General features: G+C 48.7%; 1 protein-coding gene and 1 long non-coding RNA gene across 2 annotated transcripts in view; one reads left to right on the top strand and one right to left on the bottom strand.

Annotated features, from left to right (window-relative positions):
• LOC139040078 (uncharacterized) overlaps positions 1 to 15,812 on the top strand; it is a 27,616-nt gene extending 11,804 nt beyond the window's left edge. Inside the window, exons 2-3 of the long non-coding RNA XR_011493928.1 lie at positions 14,251 to 14,355; positions 15,675 to 15,812. This is a non-coding gene — a long non-coding RNA (uncharacterized lncRNA). The remainder of the gene's footprint in view (positions 1 to 14,250; positions 14,356 to 15,674) is intronic.
• Positions 5,829 to 13,233, bottom strand: SSTR2 (somatostatin receptor 2). The gene is made up of 2 exons (XM_014839678.3): positions 12,359 to 13,233; positions 5,829 to 8,384 (listed from the first exon to the last, which is right to left on the bottom strand). The coding sequence occupies exon 2, from the start codon at positions 8,291 to 8,293 to the stop codon at positions 7,184 to 7,186; it is 1,110 nt and encodes a 369-aa protein (XP_014695164.1). The 5' UTR covers positions 8,294 to 8,384; positions 12,359 to 13,233; the 3' UTR covers positions 5,829 to 7,183.

The raw sequence follows: 15,812 nt of genomic DNA, 5'->3' as shown, positions 1-15,812 counted from the left end.
AAACGCGAATGGAGACTTTTCTTGGGGAAAAGGCTTTCAAATAATTCTAGGTAGTCGAACTGTCTGCTCGTACTTTTGCTCGCGATCAAATAGGGTGAGCTTGGCGGCTGCCCGTGGCACTTCATTGTGTGGCTGGCCAATTTCCTCCTCCAAACAGATGGGAAACCAGTTGTCATTAGCTGGTTGTTCTAGCGAGGAACCTTTTTTCTCCTGTTCAACTCCCTATTAATCTGCTTCTGTCTGAGGCCGTGCAGTGACCAAAAGGAGGGAGAGATGGAAAAACAGAAGGAGCCTGGTCTGGCTCATCCACCCAGGGGATTAAATGCCTCTGCTGACTGTTTCCTTCCGAATCAGTGCCCAACCTCATTTTATGAAAACTGCGTGTCCCTTTCTAGTTGCTTAAAGGTGGGCCTTGTGGAATTCTAAAAAAGAGAAGGCATTTTTAAAATTTCAAATTTTAAATCTAAATATTAGAGAACACTGTTTTGAAAGATAGGTGGAGGATATAGTTAAAGGAAATGAACTTTTACAGGATAAATTTCAAAATGTGACACTCTCTGCTCAATGGCAGCCTGTCCCCTGCCTTGACTCTACCCAGAGTACCTGGACCTCCGGTGACCTTAGCACCCTTTAAGGTGAAGTTGGCCTCCAATGACACGCTTTACCTTTGAAGCGACCTGCCACTCCAGTGCCTCGATTTGGTTCTTCTCCAGCAATTAGGATTTACTTTATCAGTCCCGGAAGCAGTAAGGAAGCCCTGGAAATCCCAAACCCTCTTAATAGCCATTTTCACATCAACCCAACAGCCCAGAACCGTGTCGCTGATGGCCAACTAGATTTTGTGTCTGCTCAGTTGGACCAGAAACATTTCGTTTAAGGTCGAGGAGGAACGGGTTTCCTTGGCTGCAAAGACAGCCCCCAGCAGAGGCCAGGTTCTGGGGCCACATGCAGCGTGGCTGAGGATGCGATTCTGCCGCCTTCCAGTCGACAAGCCCTTGGAGCTGGGAGGAGGCAAAAGGTGGTCGTGTGAAGGAGCAGGGGAGAAGTGAGACATCCATGGTCTGTTGCCTCCTAGAGCGCGCCTGCGACAAATAAGACAGCGCTCATCCACCTGGGAGTTTGGAAGAGATATTTAGGAGACGATTTTAATCTGCCAAAAAGTGTTTCAGCTGAAGCCAAACAAAGTGAGTCTTCACGCAGTCTGAGCCTTTGCTCTGCAAGCGTCTAACCTGCAAGTTGGCGGTGCAGCTGGGACTAAGCTAACTTTAATTAATCTTAGGAATGAACCCTGGAAATCAGACTTCTGTTCATCCAAGAAGAATATAACAATGCTCTCTTCTTCATCACATACTGGCAGGTACTTAGAAAGCAAACACGATGAGCTGATGTAGGTGTCATGAGCCATGGCAGTGGACTGGAGCAGAATGGTGGACAAAGGGAAGACTTCTTTTATGCTTAAGAGACTCTTGTGGAGGGGCACTCATGGCTGAGGAGGAGAACAGCACTTCATTTTCTTGGCGGCTGAGCATCTCACCTTCCCCAAAGCGTTCAACTTCAGATCCGTATGAAGAAGCGTCGGGGGAAGAAACGTCTGTTAGAACTCTGTTCTTGAAGAGAATCAATTTAGAATTATTTTGAGTGGATTTTATGCAGAGGAATTGTATTGTTTTTGTCACGCGGAAGTATTGCTGTTAGCAGAACATGTCCTTTATACGGGTTGATTCGTGGGGGTGATTGTAGTAAACCATTCACACCTTTTTGCAAACTCTGTTTTTGAAAAAATTTGAGATGGCCTCTTACTGCAGGGACAGCTGGCTGGGGCTAGGCGTACAGTCTGTGAGCTGGCACAGAATCCTCTCGGTGAAAAATTAGCTCGTGCACAATGTCCCCCTCCCCCATCTGGAAAAAAATGACCTAATATCCCTAGATTTCAAGTGCATTAGTCAAATTATAGTTATCTCCCTCTGCGGAAAGCCTTGGAGAATCTCTGCATTGGAGGTCTTGCCCGAAAGATATAGAAGGTGTATTGTGTGTGTGTGTCACATGTGTGCCTTACATGCATGTGCACGCATATCATATGCACACACTTGAACATGCTCTTTATATGCATGTACGCTGCATGTGTGTTGTGTCACCTGTGTGCATTGCATTAAGTGTGGGTGTGTGTCTGGGAGCAGAAAATGTAGCAAAAGTACAAGTCGAGGTGAACTTGAGAGCCTTAGAAGATGGTCCACGTCCCCTGAGAAGGGGGATGCTGGTTAATGTTGAGAAAACAACTAAGCTTTGGTTATGTTATGTGAGAACCATTTGTGTGCCTTGTTAGAAAATAATACCCAGGAGAAAAAACATCACTCTGTAGTGACCCTATTCTCTCACCTGGGCATGGGAACCCTCCCAGGAACTGATGCCCCAGCCATCTGCCAGGTGGGGGAAGCACTGTCCAGGGGCAGCATTGCCGCTCCTTCACGGGGCCTGGAGGGTGCACTCTCCTGTACACGTCCTGTAGAGCCGACCATGGAGCTTCCACTTTTGAGATGAGCAGTTTTCCCGCAGGGTCGCTGTACTGGCCACTTCGTAATCTCTTCTTTGTAGGGACCTAGGACCACTGTGTCTCCTTCTGTGTCCAGGGCTAAAACAGTTGTATTTGGTAGACCATAGCACGCCGTTCTTCCCCTCTTCAGTGACTGCCACTGCAAAGGGACCTTCTCTATTGCTTAAGCAATTGGAGGTCCCAGTCGCTGAATAATTGGAGTGGCTGAGGCTGTGGGAAGCCATTTTAGATTTCTTTTTAAGTGGGCCTTGCATCGCGTTCCTCAACCAGCTTTTCTAAAAGCGTAGAGCAATTTTATCTCTAAATGGTATCTTCCTTTTCTGCCTCTAGTCCCAGGAGGATCAGGATCAGAAGTGAGCCAGTCACCTCTCCCAACCAGACACCATTATCCTCGCGAAGAGGTGCTTTTCTCTCCCTGCTCTGTGCCTTCAACAAATGCCAGGAAGGAGAGAGAGATGAAAAGAAAGCCTCTCCCCTTCTCCATATGAACTCCCTCTTCACCCACGTGAAGCTGAGTCTGTGTCATCAGCTCTCTCAGGCTTGAAATCTTTGTCCAACAGGAGGCAGACGTCCATCGAGCCCAGCGGTAAAGCCACAGCATTTCATTTAAGGACATTATACTCACTTTTAATCTTAGGAGAATGAATAACGTTTTGTATTCAGCTTGGCTAAGTCTTGGTTAATGTTTAGCTCTGTTTTCCAGCACAGTCCGGATACATACAACCTGACACGTCTGGAGGAGAAAATCAGATCAGCAGTCTGTGTTGGGTCACTGCTGATTTAAAGGAAGGGGTGGGCAGTCATTGAAGGTGGCAGCGGGGGTGGAAGGTGTAAAATCTTGTCCTTGAGCTGTTATTCTCAACCCTGCAGACTCAGGTACCAGAGCCGCAGAAGTTTTTCAGCTGTGAGTAGAATATAGTCCCTGGTGTCTACTTTCTAGATGAGCTGCTAGAAAAAAATGAGAGAGACTCTGCCTATGAGAGTGTTCCCAGAAATTCACATATCAGAAGCAAACCACCTCTTAGGTGAAAGTTTGCTCTGATAGAACATTTGGTAGGAAATTCCATGTTTTTGAATTTGCAAAAATGTGGATTAGACATGTGACTGATTGTAAGTTATTACTTATAAGCTCCAATGCTAGGATTGCCAACTGTTGTGATTTTTATGATGACACATTTTGGAGACACTAATTGGCGCTTCCCAACCATATATGGAGCCTTCGATGGTTTTCTTGCTACCTCTCTTCAAAAAGGGCAAAGTTCATTTCCGCCTTCCATTGTAACTTTACTGTCTTTATTGAGCACTCACTCTTAGAGCTGATTAGGACATGTACCTGGACAGCCGTTCACTTCCTACTCTCTCAGTGCCCGACTGGACACTTTCCCAGCACGGCGCTCCTATCTATGGCAACTGGGGCTGAAAGCTCCAGCAATCAACACTTGTGTTCCGTCATGGAGAGGAGGTTAAATCTGTGTAAGCAAATAGACTCCAGGTCACTGCTGGCTCTGGAAGTCCCATCCGCCGGCCCACATTTTCTTCTTGGCATACTGTTTATGACAGATAAATAAATCCATGCAAAAATAAAAAGAGGTACAATTATAAGATGAGGCTATAAGGAAAGCTCTTATACAAAAACGCGTACAGTAAAATCCCACACCATTACTAAAGGGAAGGTCAGCTCAAGGTCAGCTCAGGACTTCCTAGCAGCCACAACTAATGGAGAGTGACTCCTTATTCTCCTCCTCCTCTTCCTTCTTTTTCAAAGAAGCAATCAAAAGAAGGAAATGCAGTGTCCTTCCATCATCCAGTGTCCTCCTTGTGTTTTCTTAGACTGTCCCAAGCTATGGCATGAACCCCACCAAAGTTCCAACTCCATGTCCAATATTACTCAACTCTGTGTTACTGAAACACAAGCTAACATCGTTCAACACAGGCCACAATGTCATATTATCTCTCTTGATACCTTTCTCACTAAATCCACTTAAGTTTAATCAGTTCTTAACTACCCATGCGAACGGATGGTAAGCAGTTGCTTGCATAGTCCATATGATCAGATATCCTAAAGTCAATGGAGTGCATTAATTTTTTTTCTCCCCCAGCAACCAGCAGGGTTATCTTCATAATTAAATGTTGAGTTGAGGCTAAGATTAAATTTTGGAATTAAAATCATGTTAACATTTAAATTAAAATGTTTATTCCCTCTTGGATGCAAGAAACAACCAGAGACTAAGTCATCCCAGGAAGAGATCTTTCAAAGAGAGGAGAATACCTTTCATACAGTAGAAACCTGACTGCTTCTTTGGACAGAATTGTAGCATCAATCTTAAAGGCCTCAGCTTTTAGCCTCAGAATGCTCATCCTGCTGCTGAGTACCCACCATGTACCTGGGTATGCATTTCATTTCAAGACTTCCGGTGGCTGCTTTGGACCCCAGCCTCCTTGGAGGCAGTTTCTCTGATCACAGGGGCATGAGTGCTATAGAATTAGTCTCTCTGCCTTGAAATTATTTCCACCAATTCTCGGACCCTTGAAATTACTCCCTAAGTGAAAATCAGCGTTTATTCAAAGATCCTGGAACACCTCGTATTGTAATAATGGTAAAGTTGGGTTTAAAGCAGTTTCTTCCAAATCTTTCATGATTTTATGAAGGAGGAGGAAGAGGAGGAGGAGTCCCTCTCCATTAGTTGTGGCTGCCAGGAAGTCCTGAGCTGGCCTTGAGCTGACCTTCCCTTGGCAATGGTGTGGGATTTTGCTGCGTGCCTTTTTGTGTAACAATTTTCCCTATAGTCTCTTCTATAATTGCACCACTTTTTATTTTTGCGTGGATTTATTTATCTGTCATAAATCTTATTGAGCACATTTTTTCTAGGCCACGGTAAGTACTTTTGGGAATGAGGTGGCATGAATTATATAGGCAGATAGAATAAAGGCGGCACATTAACACAAGCACAGGTGGAGTTCTTAGTCATTCTCACTGTCAAACAGCTCTTGCTTAGCGAGCCGGAAGAGGAAAGCTCATTTTTAAATATGGTAAAATCTATACGTGAGACACGAAGAGTGAGGCTTTCATCTACACCCAGAGATGATGACATCCTTACAAACACCCGAGCGTATATTTTTCATGTCCTGGAAATTGTAATCAGTCAGTGAAATGGGTTTCATTTCCCATTGCTTGTATACGAGCCCATCTACAATTTCAGCGACAGACAGAAAAACGTCACTGATGGTGTGAAGTGCTTGTCTATGACAACTCTTGAGGAATCATAGCTCAGAGTCTGTGGCATTAAAGGTCAGTGTTTAATGTGTATGCGATGGGTGAGAAAGGTGGCGGGCATACCTGTGAGGGATGGGACTCTTGCCAACGCTCACACCCACGCACCCTCGACATGCTACATATTTATTGGCTGGTGCTTATGTTTAAGAACAATGTCCTCAGGTCTTTAGCATGCACTGTGATTTTCTTAGTGCCTAGTTTTGCATCAAGTCCTTAAAAAACCCCTTTGAGGAGCTGTTGAATTACATTTCCATTTTCTTTCATTAGGAAGCCATGTCTGGCATTAAAAAAAAACCCTAATTTCATGGTTTCTCATAAAAGTGTAACTTTGCTTCGTTCTTATTCATTCTCACGGTGGGGAGAAGAAAATAGTTTCCCCACAAGAATTGCCGTCCATCTTTTTGCCTTTCAGGTTAGTGATTTCCATCCCTTCTCCCCTTCCGTGGCTCCTGAAGAAAAATTAAAGCAATTTGAGCAGAAAAAAATGCAACCTTATAACAAAAGCAGACCTGTCTTCATAAATACAATGATCAATGACCACAACCATTTAAGTCCTTTTGGGTAAATGAATAATTCTTTGATTATATCTAAGATGAGAAAACACATGAATTTATGTTCTGGGTCCTCACCTGTCATCTCCCTCTCCCTTCTTACTTTCATCTAACCTGCCTGAAATTAATGAAGCAAATACCCAGGGGCAGAGGCAGGCTTTGTGAGGCTGGAAGCTGATACAATTTAAGGAGACCTCTCTAAAAAAAAGAATACAAAAATATCTTACTTTTACAATTTTTTACAAAAACGTATGGCCGTGTGAACACACTGCCCAAGCAAGAGAGAGCCCTGAAGCTTAAGCTTTATTGGCTTCATGGTAAGTCCATTTCTGTGGGTACCATATTGAAATAAATTTCCACCTATGCTATGCACACTTGAACTTGCTACTTGTGTACTTGAGCACAGAAAACATAGGTTACGGCTGTACAGAAAGGAATATACAAGTATAAGACCACAACATTACATACTGGGCTTTAAACACACAAACACACAGATATAGTTTTCTATTTTTCTTGAGCTTCAACATTTCTAAAGGTCGTATCCAGGCATGATCTCCATTCCTCCAGACTTTGAATTGTCTGCCTGCCTTTAAATGTTCACTTTAAGGGAGAGGTAATCAATTTAATACATTATCATTCACTCAGACAAGCCGACTCAAACAGTGTTCTTTGAATTGGACTCATGCTGAGCAATTCCCTATTCTAGAAGCCAGGTGTGATGCGTGGGAGGAAGGAAGGGAGTGGGGGTAGGGAGCACGTTGCCAGTTAGCAGAGCTTGGTGTTTTATTTATTTATTTTTCAGGCAATTCAGATACTGGTCTGGAGGTCTCCATTGAGGAGGGTCCTCTGGGTCTCTGTGGTCTCATTCAGCCGGGACTTGTCCTGCTTACTGTCACTCCGTTCCCCGTCCTCTGTGCCGCTCACCTTGACCAAGCAGAGGACATTCTGGAAGCTCTTCTTGAAGTTGTCAGACAAGAAGGCATACAGGATAGGGTTGGCACAACTATTAGCGTAGGTGAGGACCACCACAAAGTCAAACATGCCTTTAAGGGCTGGAGTGGGACTGATGGCCACAGAGACCGAAGAGACATTGAATATGTAGAAGGGAAGCCAGCAGAAAATGAAGACAGCCACCACTATGGACACCATCCGGGTCACCTTCTTCTCAGACTTTTTCCTTTTAGAGGAACCCACTCGGATTCCAGAAGACTTCACTTTGATGATAATGAACAGGTAGCAAAGACAAATGATGGTGAGGGGTACCAGGAACCCCAAGATGAAGGCATAGATGATGAACCCTGTGTACCACGCTCCAGATTCACCTGGCCAGTTGATGGTACAGCTGCTTCTCCCCCACTGGTTGCTCCGAAGCCCAGCATATATCATGATAGGCAAGATGACCAGCAGAGAAACTCCCCACACAGCCACATTGATCATCTTGGCTGTCCGGGGTCTCCTCCACTTGGCCGACTTGATGGGGTGGACCACAGCCAGGTATCGGTCAATGCTCATGACTGTCAAGCAGAAAATGCTGGTGAACTGATTGATGCCATCCACAGTCATGACCACCCGGCAAATGGCCTTGCCAAAGGGCCAGTGGACCAGAGCCACCTGCATGGCCAGGAAGGGCAGACCCAGCATGAAAAGCTCATCTGCGATGGCCAGGTTGAGAATGTAAATGTTGGTGATGGTCTTCATCTTGGCATAGCGGAGGATGACATAAATGACAAGCGTGTTGCCACACAACCCAATGATACAGACCACAAAATATATGAACGTGAGGACTGCATTGCTGGTCAGATCATAGTATGGCTCTGTCTGGTTTGAGCTGTTAGCAGCTGCCACAGTGCCATTGAGGTCAAATGAAGAGGAAAGCCATGCTTGGCTCCCATTGAGTAGTTCGTATGCCATATCCATGGCTGCCTTACAGTCTTAGGCTAGTTTCAACCAGCCAAAGAGCTTATTCTCACCTTAATGGGTCCTGGAGGCAAAGGATCCACTGTGACATCTGCAAGGAAAAAAGGAAGAGGCTCATCAGCCAGAGGCTACTTAAGCTCTCACCAGCTTTCCATGTTTCTAGTTTACCCTCTCAGACATGCTCTCCAATTGAAAAGTGTATCTTTCCACATCAGTGTTAGAGCTACCAGCCCATTCTCATCAGTGTGCAGACTTTTGGAGTTGTTTTTTTCCAATAGTGGGAAAAGTTTTGGGTTAAGTCATCAGTTTGTCTTGTCTTCTTGGTGATGCATGTGTAGGAGATGGCTGTGGCTACAAAAAAAAACGCTTTGATTTGTAAGAAGTTGACTGGTCCAAAGTGTAAAAAGGCAGAGCTTGGAGAAGCCCAGCCCCTGACCTCAGAGGGCTCTGATGCTGGCCTTCTCGGCCTTTTCCCTCTGAGGAAATCTACGCTGACTCATTGACTGCTTTGGAGTCTTTCCATTCTGAAAACTCCATGGTGGAAAAGTCCTGGACTTTAGAGGTAAAACAAACCAGGGATCCCCCCGGAGCCCACGTGACCTCGTGCCCGGCACTTCGCCGCTGACTCTCATTTGTCAAAATGGGGGTGTCATGAATGTTAAGTGATGAAATGTATGTGAAAACGTTTAGCACTGTGCTGAGTTCATAATCGGAACTCAAAAAATGTTATCTTTTCCTCTTTTTCCCCCGCCATCTCGTTTATCTCTAATCTGTTGAAATCTGCCGACACAATGGACCAATTTATAGTCTTAAATGTTAAAAATAAAAATCTGACTTGCTTTTCTTTTTAGAATGCACACTTTAGTTTATTTTTGTTTCTTCTGTTTTCCTTTCTCCAATACCCAGTGCTTAATACCCTCATGCCTAACTAAGAAAAGAGGAGAGTCCTTTCCTAAAGTCCCTGGTTGAATGCGCATCTTCTAACACCGCTGAGGATTTGCTTGATCCCCTGATAAAGGACAAAAACAGGAGCCAGGCATGAGGGAGCCAGGCTCATTCACAGAAGTGAATTCCAAACCCTGATGTGGCTCATTCACATTCACTGTCCACTTCATCTTCCCAACCATCCTGTAAGTGGGGATAGTTATCCCCATTTTATAGATGAGCAAACCGAGGCTTCGAGAGTTCAAGTAACTTGCTCCCATTTCCTTGTACACAACTGATGGAGCTGGGATTTGAACACAGGACACCCAAGTCTTCTGAGCTCTGCACAGCATCACATCTGCTGCTCGGTGGACTGGAAAACTAGTGGCTGATAATTGGGCTTTAGTTTGAAGGAGCTGCCTCCTGTTTTACGTCCATGCTGAGAAGATAATTGTAACATTATTGGCTTGGCGTAAGATATAAAACAATAGCTCATCACATAATTAAATGATTTATCTACAGTCATGCAAAAAAATCACTGGGGGACTTCTTTGCTCTGGACACCAAGGACATGGGAATAAACAAAAGACATGGCTGGTGTCCTCTAGGAGGTGACAATTCAGGAGGAGAGACATGCAAGGAAGCCAACTTATAGAGGGTGGGAATTGCATGGAGATATGAACAGAGGACTTAGGAGTGCCTTCCTCTCCTGGGGGCTTCAGAGGAGGCTTGGCAGGAGGAATGCTTGAGCTGGGTCTTGAACACATGAAGAAGGAGGCAAGGAAGAGGTCATTCCAGGAAAGGGGAAGATGGTAAGGGGGGGTGTGTTCAGCACATAGTGGGAATAATTCACTTGGTGCACACGTTTCCCCTGAGCAGGGCACTTTTCCCGGTGCTTAAGTGAAGAGTGGAGGAACTGGTGATGAGTTAAAGGGAACTTAGCCAGCAACAAGTACTTGAGGATCCTTGCCCGCCCCTGTCTCTGATTCATTTCGCACCGCCAGGCGCGCTGCTTATTATTTCTGTGCTGATTTCCCCACCACGCAACTCTCTGCAAAGCGGGGTCCGGGCTTTGTGGCTGACCTTTTCGGCAAAGTACTTTGGAGACCCAGGATTTAATGTCTGCCTTGGGTAAAAAGCATAAACTGGCAGCTACTAAAAACAGAAGCTGCAAAGAAACTGTTTTTGGTATCCCTGGATTAACACGGCTTGTTTCCACTATCATTTCTAACCGTCTTGTCAGTTACTTTAATTCTATAGACCCGGAATTCTATTTAAGCCACCTGCAGAAAAGTGTGCATGAATCAGTAGCAACTCCAGGGTCCTATCCATGTAACAGGCAAGGTCACACGCCAGTGTCTGGGTAAGACTGAAGACCCCTGGGTTGCAGACGCCCTGTCTAGAGCTTCTGGGGTAGAGATGAGGATGATGCAGGCGTGCGAGGGAGGGTGGAAAGCTGATCTCCAGCCCTACCTCTGACTTTTGGGCTGGAGTCTCACTCAGTGGGATGGAATTGCAACGGGGTCAATTTTTTTTTTCTGAAATAGGCTGAGAAGCAGCATTCTCCACTTTTGAGAGAGGCAGCAATAGACAGGGTTCAGAATTTGGAGAAGGTGGCAGAGGTGGTAAGCCGGGAGCCAGTCCAGAGTGGGAAGGCTCCTCAGAGGAAGAAATGAGTTTAAATCACAGTGAATCTTATTTCATCGACAATGAAGTCAGCTGCCTAAGGTCTCTGAGGGACTTCTGCTTTATTTGAGCCCCATTGAAAGTGGAGTCCAATGCTGGGCAGGCAATACTTGCTGAATTGTGGTCCAATTAAACACACAAGGAAGTTTAGTTTTCTGCTTTCTTTATTTTTCCAGCCCAAGAATGGTTAGATACAAGAAATGGCTGGTGGTTTCCTCTGAGACTGAGTCCTGGCCCTGTTGGAGAGGAGGCTTAGAAGGGTCTGGGCATCCCCTGACCCTCCCAGAGGAGCTGTGGTTACCAGCTTAAGAAATGGAGCGTTGGGATGGGAACCGGGCATCAGGGGTGCTCCCCAATGCTATTCAGCTTCAGTTTTTTCCTTCTCCCCAGCATCTTTCCCCCATTCAGCCTCCACCCTCAGTTCCCTTAGGGCCTGCTCAACCCCAGCGCATCTCCCGGTGGCTGAAGCGTGAGCCCCACTGGCGGTGAGAGACAATAGCCAGGTGTCCGCGGCGTTGGAGAGCCTAGGAGAAGCCCGAGGCGGCGCTGGGCTAAGGGCATGGAGGAGAGGTGAGACTCCGGACTGCCCAGATGGCTCCCTGGCTGGCACGCAAAATCCTCCACTTTGCCATCCAACTCGCTGACCCTCAGACCCAAGGGTTTCCTAAAAGATTCTTTGCTATTTCCAGGTAGAGGAAGGGGAGATTAAAGATTGTGGTGCCAGCACCCTCGTCTCTAAATGCAGAGACGGGGCCGAGGCATCATGGATGGCTGGGAGAGGGCGACAGCCGCTCAGAGACTTGCCCGGCGGCTCCGGGGCGCGGGCCACTCAGCGGTTCGGTCTCTCCAAACCCGGGCAAACTGTCCTCTCCGCCCAGGCGCCAGGGGAGCCGACTCTGGACCGTTCCGGACCCGTCTGCCAGGCCGGGTGAGCAAGAAGAGCGGAGAAGCGCGTCTTTTCTCTGCTCCGCTGCCTGCCCCTCACAGACTCGGATGTCGGGGTGCGCGCCCTCGGGAGCCGCGGCGGCGTCCCCTCCTCCTTCCCCCGCCAGCCTCGCTCTCCGCGCGTCAGGGGTCTTTTGCAGGCGGCTGGGAGAGAAGTTATCCCGGTTGCAGCTGCCACCTGGACACTCGGGTGCGGGCTGAGGACTGGACGAGGGCGCACGCCACGCACACCGGCATGCAGCTATGCCCACACGGCCGTTCCGGCACACACGACCCACGGCCCCCCGTTCACGCTAGGACACCTGCTGTCGTTCATTCCCACAAAAATTACCCCCAAAAGGCACAAGGGCGGAGAACCACGCAGCGCGGGACCTGCACTCAGGCACACTGAGGCGCGCACCACCATGCAGCGCAGATGCACCCAGGTGCTCAAGTGCGTCTCTCTCTCTCTCTCTCTCTCTCACACACACACACACACTCACACACAGGCACTCCTACACACCACCTCACCTTTGCTTTTCCGCTGCACTCCGCTAGCTCGGTTCGCCGGCACCCAGCGGCTGTCCCCGACCGAGCGAGGCGCCAGGGCTCGCAGCCGCTTGGCCGGGCCCCTGCGCTCGGCGTCCCGAGTTGCCGGCTCAGGCTCGGCCCTCGCGCCGCGGAGAACTCGCCAGCCCGCAGACCCCGGGCGCCGAGCCGCGAACTGAGGCTCCGGGCGCGGGTGGCTGCGCCGCTTGGACTGGCCCAGCGAAGCTCGGGCCCCTCGGCACATTTCCCCCCGCCCCGGTTACGTCACGGCAGCTTTGCTCCGCCCGCCCGGTCCCGTGGGAGGACAGGGGTGAGCCAGGTGGAGGATCCCGCCTGTGGCTGTGGGCAGAGCTCGCAGGCAGGGTAGGGGTTAGTGGGAGGACCCGCATCCGGAGGCGTGAAGGGTCAAGCGATTTTGGCCTCTCCACGACTTGTGGTAGGGACACACGCTGCTTTCCCAGAATCGGCTCTGTTTCACCCAACATATTCTAGGCAGCTGGAGTGGCAGCTGGGGTGACCCAGACTCGCCCTGGGACCTCTGCCATCTCCTCAGTCAGACAAGTTTGCAAAGTTGCGTCTACCGTGGGTCATCCTTGGGGGCAGGGAGCAGGCCAAGGGAAGGCAGGGAGAAAATGGGTCGGGGGAACGCACTTCTCCATGCAGCGGCCAACGCCCCTGCACACAGTGTGCCAGCCCGCACTTGGGTTCCAAAATTCAGTTCAAGAAGCAGGCAGAGGCTCCGCAGGCGAGCGACGCATCCCGGCTCTCCCAGCTTTCCAGAGCTTGGAGGCGCAGCGGCCATCACCATGTCAGTCGGCACCTGCTGGTCTGACCCAGCACGGCCTTCCTCCCACGCGCTGTGAAGGAAGAAAGGGGAACATGCAAGAAGTGGGAGTTGTGTCGCATCAAGTTGCAGCTATTTATTTTTTGACTGTGATGATTCAGCCTCTGTTCCAATAGTTTAATAAGTCATAATCAATCCTGCAGCCTCTGCTTCCTCACCGTCCTCCAAGTACGCACACATGCATACACATGAACACAGGGCATGCGAGTACAGTTTGAGAGGATGGGAAAACAGACAGCGAGCATCAACCGCAGTTTTCTCTGTGGGCTGTGCTGCCTTGGTCCATCCTATTACGTGATTTCCAATTTGCCAGGGGAAAGTTAAAGTCAGAGGCTGTTTAACAGGTAGGGTGAGCCCTAGAGATGGGTGAGTGACCTGGGAAGGGAACCACAGGATGAGTTTACAGCTGGCTGCTAGTATCTATCTGCATCTTGGGGTACTCACTGTAAGGGTGGAAATCAGGGGTTTCCACTGGATTTGTCTATTTCAGAGCTGTTGGTGATGATGGGGCTCAATCCATCAGCCTGGCGCTTGGGGGCTCAACAGAGGTTGAGCTGGTGACTGCCTCATGTCCCAGCCGGTCTGGGAGGCAGCTTCTGGGAGGTGCAGGGTAGAGGGGCTGGGGCAGGTAGCTCACTAGAAGAGCCATTGGCTGGAAGAGGGAGGGGTGGCAGTAATACCAGGAGGGCAGGGTGGAAGTGAGCTCAGGAGAACCACGCACGCTCTGGGGACACAGCTGCAACAGGAGCACCTGTTGCCACGTCTAGTTGAAAACCAATGACCCAACTGGTTTCCAGGAAAAGAGGAGGGAAAGGAAGATCCAGGAAATGCCCACTCCACTCTCAAATTCCTTTCCCGGGGACTGTGTTATCTTTTCAAAGGTCTACAACTGTTGATGCCAAACTCATGTATTATTATTATTTTTTTTTAAATCGGTTTTCTAACCTATACAGGAAATGAACCACTGGCTCTCAAAGCCCCCTCCCCCCACAGGTGGCCCTGATGGGACCATGCCTGGTTCTTTTTTTAGTTTTACTGTGAGTACCGTCATCCTGCAGGATCAGCTGAATAACCGTCTCCCCCGAAGCTGCTCGGGTGTTTGGTGGCCCCCTCTGTGTGCTGGTTGGTTTGCAAGGTCAGTAGTTCCCCAGGTGAAATTAGAAACCGCCCCCACCCCGGAGAGCAAGGAAAGACCACAGAAAGAGGCAGGCCACTCCAGATTGGTAGGTGGCGGTTTTAAGAAGCAAAGGAACTTACAAGGCTTGTCTTGGGTGGCTTCAAGATGAGTAGGTGTCTGCACCCACCTGCCAGAATCTTAAAAAGTTTATGTAGAGGCCTTAGCAGGGTTCAGCCACATATTCAGTCCAGGCGGTCTCAGGAGCACATTGCTTTCTCAAGGCTGTGTCCTTGAAGTGGCTCCTAGTACGGGAACAGTGGGCAGAATGTACCTTCCAGGGAAAGGGAGATGGGTAAGGAGCCTCTGATTGCTTAGGTCCAGCTTGCGTGTTAACAGGCGGTCACGTCTTCTCGATGGCCTCCTCCAATAATGCCCTTTACCTCGGATGACCTGAGACAGTGAAATCCCCCTCTGTGTTCTTTCTTTGTGAAGTCTTCTCTCTCCCCCTATATGTTGGGTTGGGTGGGCCCAGCCTGGAAAAAGTACTGGCCCATCCACCTCAGGCACACCTGTCTCTGCTGCAAGGCTGGGTGAGTGGGGTCTGAACAGCATTCACCTTGATGGCAGAAAATGGGTAATCTGGAACAGTTGTGGATCTTGTCCAGATAATGTGGGCCACCCCCTCCTCCCTTTGAATGCCTTGAAAGAGCTGTGTGACGTTGCTGCCACCTGCACTCAGCAGCCACCTTCGGGTTCCAGTTCCCTATCTGACTCCTAATGGCTCTTCTCTTAACTTTCCCCTCCATCTGCTGAATGAAGCCGATGCTGTTCCTCTGGGGCTGCCCCTTCTCCCTCTGCAGCTGGGTTAGTAACTAAGTAACACAACCTTGAGCCAGAAAAATCCAGGGGCTGGGGAGGAGATAACCTCCGCACTGGCTTGTTTGATATCTTTAAAGCAATTAAATAATACCCTTTCCTCTTTCAGCACTTATCAGAGAGACAATAGACAGCAGGAAATTAAGAACAGGAGCAGGACAAAGGGCCAGGCTGGTGCTCAAGCCTGTAACATGGGGAGATGCTGCTCAGCTCACCTTCCGTGAGAAGGTCACAGCCTAGGAGCACCGACGTGGATCACAAGCCCCAAATAGGTCATTGTGTCTCTTAGAGGCTTAATAAATTAAACGGGGGAAACTGTTCCTCTGCAATCAGGTTAGTCAAAGGAAGTCTGGCAGTTAAGTCTAGAGGAAAGCAGGAGGGCCCTGGGAGGAGGGTTGGACCTGGTTGGGAGTGGTGGATGCCTATCCAAGTATCTGGTGTGGTTTTTACTGTCTCCACAGGAATGCCAAGGATGAGGCTCGTCATTTCTATTGACGTGCAAAGAACAGTGCTCCTGTTGTGGAGAACATACAGATGGACAGAGGAAGAGAAGGTCCCCTGCCATGGTGATCGTATTACCTGAACTTCCGGGGACACCC

Source organism: Equus asinus, chromosome 13 (assembly GCF_041296235.1).
Source record: "Equus asinus isolate D_3611 breed Donkey chromosome 13, EquAss-T2T_v2, whole genome shotgun sequence".
Lineage (NCBI taxonomy): Eukaryota > Metazoa > Chordata > Mammalia > Perissodactyla > Equidae > Equus > Equus asinus.
Note: the sequence above shows the minus strand (reverse complement) of the source record. Positions and strands in the feature narration are given on the sequence as shown.

What these genes read in the sequence shown, in the direction of transcription:
- SSTR2 (XM_014839678.3), bottom strand. Translation starts at nt 8,293, where the DNA reads ATGGATATGGCATACGAACTACTCAATGGGAGCCAAGCATGGCTTTCC.